At 38.6% G+C, this 12,843-nt stretch overlaps 1 protein-coding gene across 1 annotated transcript in view; it reads left to right on the forward strand.

Moving 5' to 3' along the window:
* Positions 1 to 12,843, forward strand: part of PITPNM3 (PITPNM family member 3) — a 59,686-nt gene that overhangs the window by 5,484 nt on the left and 41,359 nt on the right. The window contains 2 exon segments of the mRNA XM_027698732.1: positions 554 to 646; positions 4,472 to 4,579. Of these exon segments, the coding sequence (XP_027554533.1) occupies positions 554 to 646; positions 4,472 to 4,579 (201 nt within the window).

Consider the following 12,843-nt stretch of genomic DNA (forward strand, 5'->3'; position numbering starts at 1 on the left):
TAAAGCGGTTTTGCCTTCCTGTCTGCTGTCAAGTGGAAGCTTCGAATGAAAGCCCCAGGCTCCAGCACAGCAAAGCTCTCTGATGAAAACAGCTCAGTGAGTGAGAATTGAGTAGTTTGTCTGCAAATCTGTGAGCTAAATAGGATGACACTTCTTTTAGGAGTGAAATTGAATTTAAATGGAGATACTGCCATGTCCTGGGGAAATGCTGCTTCATGTCTTAGAAACAATATGCAGTTTGAGTGTTGGAATGGAACAGCCAGATGAATTCAACAGGGAAGAATTTATCTTTTGAGGTCGCTGCATTAGGTGAAAGCAATAGACTTATCTTTAACAAGAACTTGTTTTAATCACTTTTGTTAGGTGGAAGTATTTTTGTGCCATCCTGAGAGCTCTGGCTGGGTGACTATTGAGATTAAAGTTTGTGTGATGACCATAATGATCCTCCTGAGCCATGTACACAAACTGGTCATTATTGCATTGGGTTGTTGTTTTTCTCTGGAGCAGAGGTGAGCGTTCTCTTGGGTTAATGTGAGTCTCTCTGTATTTCCAGCTGCCCCGTGCCGGTTTGGTGCCCAGCGGCACATGCAGAGCGTCCTCAGGGACTCCGTGGAGAGCTCCGATGATGAATTCTTCGATGCACGAGGTCAGTGCACATTTTTGTCCTCCCCTTCCTATTTTTTTCCCCAATTTTGCAACAAGTAACTGAGCTCCTTTGGAGGTGCACTGACAGCATTGTCCTCATCAGACAAAAAACCCCATCAGATCTTCTCTTCAGAATTTATGAATGGGCCTAAATTTGCAGGAGTTGGATGAGGTGCTGGGGTGCATGAGCAAGCTGCCCTGAACTGAGGCTGACGTCAGAAGCAGCAGGACTGCACCAGCCCAGACCTTATGGAGTCTCTTCGGTCCAGCTCCTTGGCAGATCAGGCAGAGTGTGAGGTTACAACTGGAGTTCACAGTTCACTTGTTCACAGTTTCTGATGAAGGCCATGAGTGTCTGTGTTACTGATGGCCAACTTTTAAGACCAATGGCTTAGGTTTTCCATTCTGTCAAAATTTTCCCTGGGCAGACTGAGACCTCTGCTTGTTCAAGGAGTGATAATCTGAGTGCTTGTGGATTTAATCACAGAATATTCTGAGTTTAAAAGGACCACAAGGATCATCAAGTCCAACTCTTAAGTGAATGGCCCATATGGGGATCTAACCCATGACCTTGACATTATTAGCAACATGCTCTGACCAACTGAGGTACCTGCAGCACTCCTGACATCCCCTGTAAGACCCTGATTCTGGACATGCTCTGTAATACACCAAGTTTTGTTCTGAAGTGGGAGAAGAGTTTGTGGATTCTGTGCATATACATAGCCTCCCACTTCCAGTGGGAGACTAGGTCTCTGGTTTTGGTTCTGTTTGCAGGAACCAGATCTAATGCTTTTCTGACATGTTTCATTTGCTTTTTCTGAAGAGAATAATCAGCAAGGGAGGATTAATTCTGCTACTACTGTGAAATCCAACTGTAGGATCTTTCATAGTGTAGGCTGTTGAGGTCAGACTGAGCTGTCTTTACTGGTAAGTCAGCAGTAAAGGGTTATGGAATGAACTTGCTGAGTCTCCTTTGGCTTTTGTAGCAAACTGCATTCATTAAGTCTGCCTTTGAGTAGTCTGATCTAGTGAAGGATGTCCCTGCCCATGGCAGGAGATGTTGGACTAGATGATCTGTAAAAGACTCTTACAACCCAAACAATTTTATGATTCTATGAAAATGAAAGTGATTCCCCTCCCTAAATGTTTGTTGACACTTCTTTTCTAGTGTAAAGTAAACACAGTCCAAAGTGGGAAAACTCAACTGTCCTATGGGAAACTTAGCTTGGGTTTGGAAGTGCTTTTTATTTTGTTTCTTCATTAATAGCACATTCAGCAGACGTTCTGCTGATGTCTAAGTGCAAAAACGTTTGCATAACTATGATCGTCATTCAATTTCTCCCTCTGGTGATATTTGTGGTGCAGAGAGAAAATCCCCTCCATTCCCCACATTCTGTTCCTCTTGAATGAGACCTATTTCTGAGCAAATTAGTTTTATTTTATAGGACCACATTGGCTTCTGTCTCATTTCTGTGTGCTGATTTGGTGTCTGGAGATGCATGGTGGATTTGTGGTGTTTTTAAGGCAGTATTTGGCACTGAAGGTCTGCTGTCTTGAAGTGAACTTCAGTTTTCAGCATGTTGTAATTTTCTTTGTGTGTGGAATTGTTGCAAGAATGGTTGATGACCAATTCTTGTGTTTTCATGCTGACAGAAGCTTGTGTGAAAATTCAGCATTATATCAGGAGCTTTTTAGTTAATTTAAAAATGCAGAGGGTGGGAGGTAGGCAGTGAAAGTCAAACAGCTTCATGGGGGCATCAGCTTTGTGCTCTGAGTGGTTTGGAAGCTGTGCATCAGCTTCACTGATAACTGACTGATTTATTTCTGCAAAGCTGAATTTGTAATATTATTTTCCTAAACAAGCTGTTTTTCCAGAGACATAACTAATATTAATCAGATTATTACTGTGTATTATTCAAAGTACAGGTTTGGATCCAGGATGCCTTGACTTCAGTTTATCTGCCAGTGATGGTGTCTGTCTGATGGTGAACCACTTATTTTCCAATTTCCTTTCTGCCTTCTATAGTTATAAAACTTATGGCAAATTTAAACTTGAAATACAAGCTGCTCACATTTTTTATCACCATCCTCTCCAGTAGGCAACAACCTCAATTAAACAACGGAAGAAAACTTTTCAAAATAAAACTGAATTAGAAAACTTGGCACCAAATTTCAGCCTTTCCTAGAACATTACAACTGTCCATTGAATTTGGGCAGGTCTAAATGGAGATAGATACTGGAATAATGTTTTTTAAGAAAGTCAAATGATTTGTGTTTGGTTGATCAGATATAGCAAGATAAATCTATTTGATCTAGTTTATTCAGGAAGTCTGGAGAAATGATTTAATGGATTCTGCTGCCTCTAGAATCAGTGAAATTGATTGTGGACTTCACATTCTTTCAGAAACATGCTTGTATCATCTTGATTTACCAGAGTTAGAAATGAATACCTGGCTCTACAGGTATACTACAGCCTCTGTGCAGAAAGAGATGCAATTGTTCTTTTTAACTTAATTTGAAAGGATGTCCTGTGGTAGTTTCTTCATTTATTGCCTGTATTAATATGGCATGTATTCAGTTCAGAGCCTTTTTGAAGTCTGAGACATGAGACATTCCTCAAATACTGTTTTTAATTACCTGTTTCTACATAACTAGGCTTATAGTAACTACTCCGTTGGCATAAAGGGTTCTGTATCTGAGAATCAAGAAGCAATCCACAGAAAAATAAAGAAATAAGTGACCAAAGAATGGTAAAGAAATTAAAGATTTTTTTTTTAAAAATTGTAGGGAGGCTGAGGCACAAAAGCCTGACTACATGTTATCTGATGTCACAATGCCAGCTCGTGGCCAGCCTGAAATGAGCTCAGATCTGCTCTTCTGAGCTGGGATTTAGCAATCCATCTCCGTTTGAAGAGAGCTCTGAGCTCTGTGTGTGTGCATGCACGGGTCTGTGTTTCAGAAAATACATTGCTGAACACTGATTATTTTATCCTTGTTCTGAACCAAACAGCTGTCTTATCTGAAACAGGCTTTTAGCACAGGGATGTTCCAGCTGTCTGCACAGAGAGAGGAAAGAAATATGGATGGTATATAAGCTCATTTGTCCCTTGTAATCTTTATTGTCAGTGGGTAGGCACAGAGACACTGCAGCTGGTACTCAGATGATCCTTCATTATTATGGGAATGTGAATTGTCATAGATACAAAGCTGATGTGTAACTGAGATTTTGGAGGAGAGGCTGTGTGTGGCGTATGTCTGTAGATACATATTTTATTTGCTTTTTTTAACCATAAGAATGGTGGCTTGTGTTTTGGAGGCAAACCAAAAATCTCCAGTATTGTGTCATTTCTCATGAAAATTCATGCCCTTGAAATCCATTTCAGTCTGTGGAAGTCTCTTTGCACTGAGAACCAGTCCCATTCTTGAAAAGTCTTAAACTGGTCTGTGTGTCCACTCTGCCCTCTGCTCTGCCTTTTGAATGTTCTTAAAATGAAAAAAAAGAAACAAAACCAACCAGCCACTCAAACACTCAAATTGATTATTATAAACTTTGTTTTTAAGTGACTGCTCAAGGTAAGAAAAAAAATTCGATCCTCTTTTTTCCACCATTTTCCTACACACAATATATGAAGCATACAGGTTTCCTGTAGAGCATATGAGTAGATAAAAAGCTTTCCTGGAGAGTCCTGCATATGGTACCCTGTTATCTATTCCCATTAGGGGCTATACTGAGTGTTTATTTCTGTCTCAATTACTGGTTCTCACCCTGTCTTTTTTCTGTTGCTTGTCACAGCAATTTATTCTGTTCTCCTTTTTTCTCCTACAGAAGAGATGGTGGAAGGAAAAAGTGCCATTCTCATAGGCATGAGCCAGTGGAACTCAAATGACCTTGTTGAGCAGATAGAAACAATTGGGAAGCTGGAAGAAAGTCAAGGTAATGTTTATCTTGCATTACGTATTTAGAGTTAATAAGAAAATCTGACTACTGAAGCAGTTAGTTGTCAGATATTGCATAAATACTCTACAGAAATGTCATTTTACAGCATTCCATAGTTAAATGATTTACATAGACATGTAAGTAGCATTTTAGTGCTGAGAAATGAGTTGCAATGATCTCTTTCAGGAGGAAACTTTGATGGGCCAGGTGATACGAATTTATTGGCTTCAGTGGGAAATCGGTGTTGGACTCAGCTCAACAACTTTGAGATAGATTACAAGACTAAAACTTATTTTTGAATGTATCCTTGTATTCAACATATGAGAAACTTGTTGTCACTGGGTTATTTTGCTCCTTAAAGTCAGCAAATTGTTTTCTGGAATTTCTGTGAGGACACCTTCAGGTGTATTTACAGCCAGTTTTATGTAAATATTTATGTAACTGTGCCACTGAAATGAATGGGAAATGGGCACTGATACACCAGTAAGAATCTGGGACCTAAGGCAAAGACCTAAGCAGTCTTAATTGTTACTTTGGCTCCTAAATTGCCTACTTGTTTGAAGATTAAAACTACCTTGTTGACTTTAGGAAAAAAACCTAGCTTCTCCATTGGTGGCATGGGGCTCAGGCATAATGGTACTTGTTAATTAATCTGGCTTTTAAAAGAATTTGATGTACTTGGCCATTTTAGGAGGCTTCTCTTTATGGATTTGCTACATGTAATCAATCCTGAAAATAGCTATGAACAGGTCTATTTTAGTATACAGGTATATAAAAGTAATATTTATCTGAGTTACAAACTTCTTATTACCTACCATAAGAATGATGTATTTTGATAATATTTAAGTGACAGGTAGACACAATACATGCAGGTTATTTACAGTTGTTAAATAGGTAATTACAGAAGAAAAACTGATCAGTTTTGCATTTGCTTTTAGCGTGATATCAAGGCTTCACTTATGTTGCTGGGTAACTTAATCAGAGATTTAGTAGCAATTTTTAAGATATAGATTACCTGTTGTAATGATGGCATTTTCTCTGCTACAGAGTAGCAAGAAAAATTAATACAGTGTTGCATCAATTATGAGTTAGTCTTCTAAATAACTTGTCAAAACCCATCTATCCTCATATTCTTGCAGAGATTACTTCTTCCAGAGCTGGCAAAGGTTTAGAGTCCTTTTTTTTTTCATTTTGCACCGTTTGCATGAGGGTGATTTTGTTTGGTTTTTTTTCACGGTACCCTTTGTGTTGGGCACTAAGGAGAGAGTTGTAACAGACTGCTTTCAAGGGTTTCTGCTGTTCCGACACAAGGGTGATGAAAGGATCATTGTTTGCATTATGCAGTTGAATATCTGCAGAAAAGAGAATGTGAGACCTGGGGTTGCATGGGAGATCTGTGCAGAAACAAATGAAGCAGTCCTCTGAGTTACACTCCATTCCTCCTCCTACACAGGGTTTCTGTTTTCATTTAATTCTCTGTGATATTTTGCAAAAGAAAGAATTTTCATCCATTCTTTTCCTTTGTTTCATTTCTGTTTACACTTGTTAAAAGCTTTGAAACCAGTGTACCTGACCCAAAGCAGCCGATGAACTGACCTGTGTGAAGATGTATTTACATTCTCATGCTGCAAGTGGATTTTGGGTTACAGTTCATTGTGCTGAGTTGGACTGTTCTTAATAGAAACATCAGGCAAGGACTGAAGTTGGTGAGAACTGGGCTAGCACAAGTCTGAGCCCATGTTACATATACTGTATCTTGTTAAGCCAGAATGTGATTTCACTGTTTCAGAAATGCAAAAGGAAGTGGAGTTCTGGCTGTAATATCCACTCACATTTAGAATCTTCGCTGCTGCACCCCTGCCAAATACATCAGATTTCTAAATAGGCAAGGCAATGCATTTCGTTCTGTCCTCTACCACCTTATACTCACAGATTCAGTCCTGTGGATTAGCTACATACTGGTTTATTCCCTCCCCCATACACATGCTCATTTGTCTCTTCACGGAATTATCTGACAAATACTGATCAGTCATATCACACTGTTGTTAGTGCAGATAATTGTACCATGCTTTTGTTATAGCTTAACAAGACTGAATAGTGTTACTGATTAGCAATTTTAGAAAAGTCTGTGATTAACATCATCATATACAAACAAAAAAGGCAAAGAGGGAAGGAGGAGGACATTGGAAGGAAGACTGTCTTCTGTACCACAGTAAAAAGATATTTTAGCCTTAGCCCAATTGTTTATTGTAAAAACTTAAAAGTTCAGCTAAAGCTGGATTCTCTTTTTGCTTTCTTTTTCAAGGGTACTTCACTAGTTCAATGAAAAGATGTGAGGAGTATGGTTTGCAGATTCAGGGAAACTCCCTTCCCATCTGGATTTACTTGGGGCTCTCAGAGAATGATGAGTTCATTGGTGTTGGTACAGTTCAACCAGTCTCTAGGGCCAATGGTTTTGCTACGTGCCTGTGCAGAGAGCAGAGCACTGGTTCTTTTTAAAGGTTTGATAAATTGATTAATAAAGCACATTATTATGGACTCTTTCAACAAGTGAAGATGTATGAGAAGATGGAGTATCCTCTGGGCAGAGCCAAATACCCACTGGATGCTTTTTATTTAAGTAATGCTACTGTTCCAGTGTGAGACAGAGAAGATCCTCAGGAACTTTATAAATTACAAGTATGTAATTTAGTTCAATCATTGATTCTCAGTAAGTACGACTGAGAGCACTTGTCCAGTGCAACCTTTCTTATCAGAGGTAGAAATAAGTATTTGGGAGAAAACTGGCAGCAGAATGTAAATTTATTGAGTTTTCACTTCAGCAAATAACAAACAGCAATCAAGCTGAATTAAAAATTTGTACAGCTGCATAAATTATGTTGATGCAGATGCCTTCTTTGTTGTAGAACAAAAGCTTTTTTACACATCATAGCCATGCATTTAAATTCACTCCTAGTGCAAAGTATCTGTCCATTAGATTAAGGAAAATTGCATGTACTGAGCACTAGGGACAAATTCAGCCTGCTGGATTTCAGTGCTTTGCATATCCTCCAGCTATCTTGAGATCATATCCTTATTTTAAATATATATTTTTAGTGTTTGTGAGGTTGAAGGTGTTGGTTTGTTTCTGTACTCCTGACAAAAGCAGCTGGCATTTTCTGGATCGTGCCATAGACAAAACTGCTGTGCATAAGTTTGTGCAAGCTACGTTGTTACTCTGGACCTCTTTTTTTTTTACCTGATCTGATAAAATACACAAGCTTTAAGGTTTTTCTTGTGCTGAGTTTCTCATCTGTGGCTGCCTGGTTTTCTGCCTGTCTTCAGTGAGCCAAGAACTGTTGCTGGACAGCTCCAATTCTTGGCCGTTTTACCAGAAACGTTGGGACAAGCTATATTTCATTACAGTTACTGAATATAATTTCATTACAGTTGTTAAGTTTGCAAGACCAAGATTTCAGAATTTAGCAAATGCCAAGCTTGAGATCTTAATGCAATCTTTATCAATCTCCTTTGTCTATTTGCCTCAACACACTGGTTTTAATTACTCAGTAGTGTGATAGGAATGGATTGTGTACGTGACGGGTTTGCTTACTGTCCTTGATGTGTAGAAAGAGAGGTTTTGTCTTTAGCAATGGAGAAATCCTGAATGAAAGTTTGTCTGGCAGTAAATAGAAGGTACTTGTGCATCTTTCTTGTCTGTGAAGAGTTTTTTCCTACGAAAGCTTCCCTTAGAAATTTAGAGAGATGAAGATGATCTTCAGAAAAATAGATGGATGTGTGAGTAGGAAGGTTGAAATGGTTTGTTTTAGATTAAGTATTAAAATTACAGTAGCAGGATATTTGCAGTAATATGAATTTGTGGGGTAGTTGAGGGAAAATAGGTAATTGGCCTGGTTTTGTTTGGTTGTTATTTCTTCTAAGGAAAAGAAATGTGCATCTTTGTGACAGAATTAGATAATATCTGAAAATCAGTGTGTGCAATTTCTGACATTTTTGACTGTGTATTCTTGCTCAACTTGTGGTTCACAGGAGCACATAATTTCTGTCTTTCACCAGAAGATGTACTTAATCATAGAATGATTAGAGTTGGAAGGGACCTTAAAGCCCATTCTCCTTGGCCCTCCTTTTGTTGCTGTTGAATTTGTAGAAAGCATTTTTTGTTGTCTTTTACAGCAGTAGCCAAACTAAGTTCTAGTTGGGCTTTGGCCCTTCCAATTTTCTCCGTGCGTAACCTCACAACAACCTTGTAGTCCTCCAGAGTTGCTTGCCCCTTCTTCCAAAGGTGATGTGCTCTCCTTTTTGCCCTAAGTTCAAGCCAAAGCTCTTTGATCAGCTGGACTGGTTGTCTTCCCTGCTGGTGTGGCCTGCCTTTTCCAAAATACAAACATTATGAAAACCCACACATGCACACACAAAAAAAGTGAAACAGGCAACCCCCCAGTGAATCTTGACTGTTTCTTTGGTTTGAAACTTAATTTGTTAAAAAAAGGAGGAGGTATGCGGTATTTTTGTAGAAAATAATGTAAACAAGCAAGCAAACAAGTAACAATGTAATTGCTGTAATACACCTTGCCACAAATGATGACTGTTGATTTAATACACACTAATTAAATTTTAAGAGCCATTAGTCATTTTTTCAGCAATATGCTACTATTTTACTCTGCAAGTTCAGCTAATTGAATTAAAATGTTTCAAACGAGGATGAATTCTCAGGTAGGCAATTGACAAAATGCAATATGATTTTTAGTTGTTTAAAACATAACTGACTGTAAAATGTATGTGAAATTCACTTTTCCTGTGCTTCGTATGCCACACATACAGACTGATGGATTGCTTTACTGGTAACCAGCAAAATAGATGGACATGATCAGCTTTCACAACTGGAAATTTTCATATGAGGTGAGTGAAAGGCCTTTCTTGGTCCCATTGCACAAGACTAGGTTACACAGATCTTTTCATCTTTTAATGAATCGACTGTCTATGTGGAAAATAGTGCTAACGATGATATTACTTTCTTTCTGGGACTCATTTGAATTGTTGATTTAGATTAAACTTTTATTCTTCACATCCACCCCATTACAGGATAGTGGTTTGGAGCTGGGAGGTGCTAACTGTTGGGCAAGTTGTGTTGAGTCTGTGTATGAAAATCTGCAGTTCCTGCCCTTTCTGTACCTCCTACGATTGAGCTATTCAATTTCTACCGATTTTTTTTTAAATGAAAAGTTTTCTGTTACACAGTAGACCATAAAATGCTGTTGAATTCGTGGCATGCACTATGACTCCCCACCATTCCAGCTATTCTTTGTAACTCCCCTTTAAAAAAATACTTCCTGAGATTTTAAGTGCAGCAGGTGCATAGCTGAGTGATGATTTTTTTTTTGCTGTCTGATATCATATCTTTTGGATCTCATCTTTCCCTTATAGTTAAGGAGGAATGAAAGGCTGGTTTATATGTGAAGCAGCCTGGTTTTGAGAGGTGTCAGGGGCAATTTCCTGTTGATTCCCTCAACTGCTCTGTCTGTTCTCCTGTCATGATATCCACAAGGCACTGAACAGAACTGGAAGACTAGAATGTCATTTTTGGTTAAGGTTAAGATTAAGTTTAATATACATCTGTAGACTAAGCTATTTATAAAATTATAGAATATCTCAAGTTGGAAGGGACCCATAAGGATCAAGTCCAACTCCCTGCTCCTCACAAGACTACCTAAAACTAAACCATATGACTACATGACAGGGGGTTGGAACTCGATGATCTTCAAGGTCCCTTCCAAAACAACCCATTCTATGATTCTATTGTTCTGTGACTAAGAGCACCATACAGTTATACTATTATATTTCACACTAATTTGAAACAAGCATTATTACAGCATTTTTATGCTTCCAGGAAATGTGCAGCAGACATCCTGTGATTGCAGCACTTTTTGACACCAGTACGTTGTGATCCTTGGCAAAGACTACTGTAAAGAGTTACCCTACTGAATAAACTGGACTTACAGCAGTAAAAGGGAGAGCAGAGTCTGTCCTAGTAGCTTTTAGCAGAGATTTACTTCATAGAAGGGTTGGTCAGCCATTGTCTGCTTCCACACTGTACACTGGGCACCCTTTGGTGCTGACATTGCATTTCCAAAGCCTTAGGATTCACAATAGCTTTTGTTGATCTACTTGGAATTCATGTTTTTTGTTGTCTTGTGTGCAGAAGGCTGCTATAAAGACTTAAGTTGATGACAGTGATTCTCCTTCTGTTTTGAGAGAGTTTGGTTTGGTTTTGAGTGGACTGTGCGCAAGGACCAGCTTTTCAGAGTGCACTAAGCTCCCAAAAATTGTCCTGGGCATTCAAGAGCATTAAGCAGGTATGAAAATGTGTTTGTGCTTGTCCCAGACCTCTTGAACCTCTGGTTAGGCTAAAGTAATGCACAAGGTAAGACAATACCAGTCAGAAGGGTAGGATACACTGACAGCTGCTGCAAAGATTTACTCTGATCTCGCCCTGTAGTGGAGGAAAGGTGGAGGAAAGCAAAGGAGAAAGTAATTGCTCTTTTATTATTTTTTAGGGCATAAACAGTTTTTAATTTGGCTGTGTAACACTATTGCTTTATCTTTCCATCAAATTAAGAGTCTGTCCAGTCATGTGTTATCAGAAATGTTGATGTGAGAGAGAAGTAATTAATCAACTTCAAGCGATCTGTCTTCATCAGACATTCAGCTGGGTTGTTGCAAATACGTACAAATCCTAAGTGTAAGAGGAAAGTTTAGCTACATCGCTCTTCAGGTTGATGTTTTTGTGGAAGGGGAAAGACTTTGTAGTCTGAAAACCATCTATTGTTTTTTGTGAAATGAAGTTAATCTCGTTTTAAGTAAACAATAAAGGTCATACAGTGTTTAAATATGTACATAAGGTGCTTGGTTAGGAATAAAGCAGAGCCTGCAGCTCCCTGTTCAATGGTTACATGCACTTTTGGCAAGGAAAACTGCTTAGGTGCTAGCAATCAGCCCTGAGTTAACTGCAAATTATGGCAGGAATGCAACTGCTAAGCTAATTTTTTTCAGGAAAGATTGGATTTTTTCTCTTGTTATCCTTCCTTGTATAATTTGTATATTTGCGTAATCTTCCTTTACAATAATGTCAGATATGTATATTACTTTCTCACTTAAATATTTCCTGTGTATAAAATGATTTAGTATAATTCTACACGAGTCTTGTTTTGTTGAATTTTGTAATTCTAATGTTTAAAAAAAAAGTTAGATTTTTTTATTAGATCAAGGGAATACAGAGAAAATATTTCCGATATGCCAACTTGACTGTGAATTAGCATTCTCCACTTAAATGGGAATGGTTAATTTTTTGCATTGCACGGTTTAGACTTTTCATTAAGATACTTGTCAGTTGTAATGTGGATACTAACCCACAGTATCTGAAATTACAAGCTATGTTGAGTTGGATCCATTAAACTCCCCCAGGAAGCCAGGGTTTCTGTGTAAGACTGAGGTGCCTTTGAATTCTTCATCTGGGTCTCATTTTTCACTGGCTCACTGATTCAGTCCCCTTTGGTACACCTGCCATGCATCTCAGAGGTTCTCCAACATTTATGCAATGGTCAAAACACTCAATATAACACAAAAACCTCTACACCCTCATGACTGCTAATAGTGAGTTTTACTTTCTACTAGTGGTTCTCCTTCTCTCTCTCTCTCTCTCTCTCTCTCTCTCTCTCTCTCTCTCTGTCTCTCTCTCTCTGAGGGCAGCCTTGCCTAATTTTGTCCACTGTGAATGTTCTGTGTAAACAAACTGCTCTCTTCCTTCCCCCTAGCAGCATGTGATTTACCTCTCCTTGTCATGCCCTCCTGGACTCATATAATTAATTGAAGGGTGGTTTTACATAACTGACTGTAGTGTTTATGCTGCTATTAAGTTTATTGCAATAGCATCTGCTGCCTATTAATGTGAAGAATGGCAAACAGAATATTTGGCTTAGTGGATAGTGAAAGGGAAGGATGAAAACTACAATAGTCATCAGCATTCCAAAACACATCAGATGGCTCATATAGAGAACAGATTTTACTTCTAGCAGCAGGTTTTAGAGAGAAGCGGTGGATTGGATTTCTGCAAATCATCACTGCTAGCAGTTTATAGTAGGTCAGGTTACCAGTGTTGTGCAACTGCCATAATTTAATTTTCTGATGCTGTATGTTCTAGAATACAGCTCAGCAATTGTATGCAAAGTGGAAGAAGCTTAAACTAGCTGCTGAGATATTTTTTA

The sequence above is a fragment of the Neopelma chrysocephalum genome, unplaced genomic scaffold (genome assembly GCF_003984885.1).
Source record: "Neopelma chrysocephalum unplaced genomic scaffold, ASM398488v2 Primary Assembly neopelma1_132, whole genome shotgun sequence".
Lineage (NCBI taxonomy): Eukaryota > Metazoa > Chordata > Aves > Passeriformes > Pipridae > Neopelma > Neopelma chrysocephalum.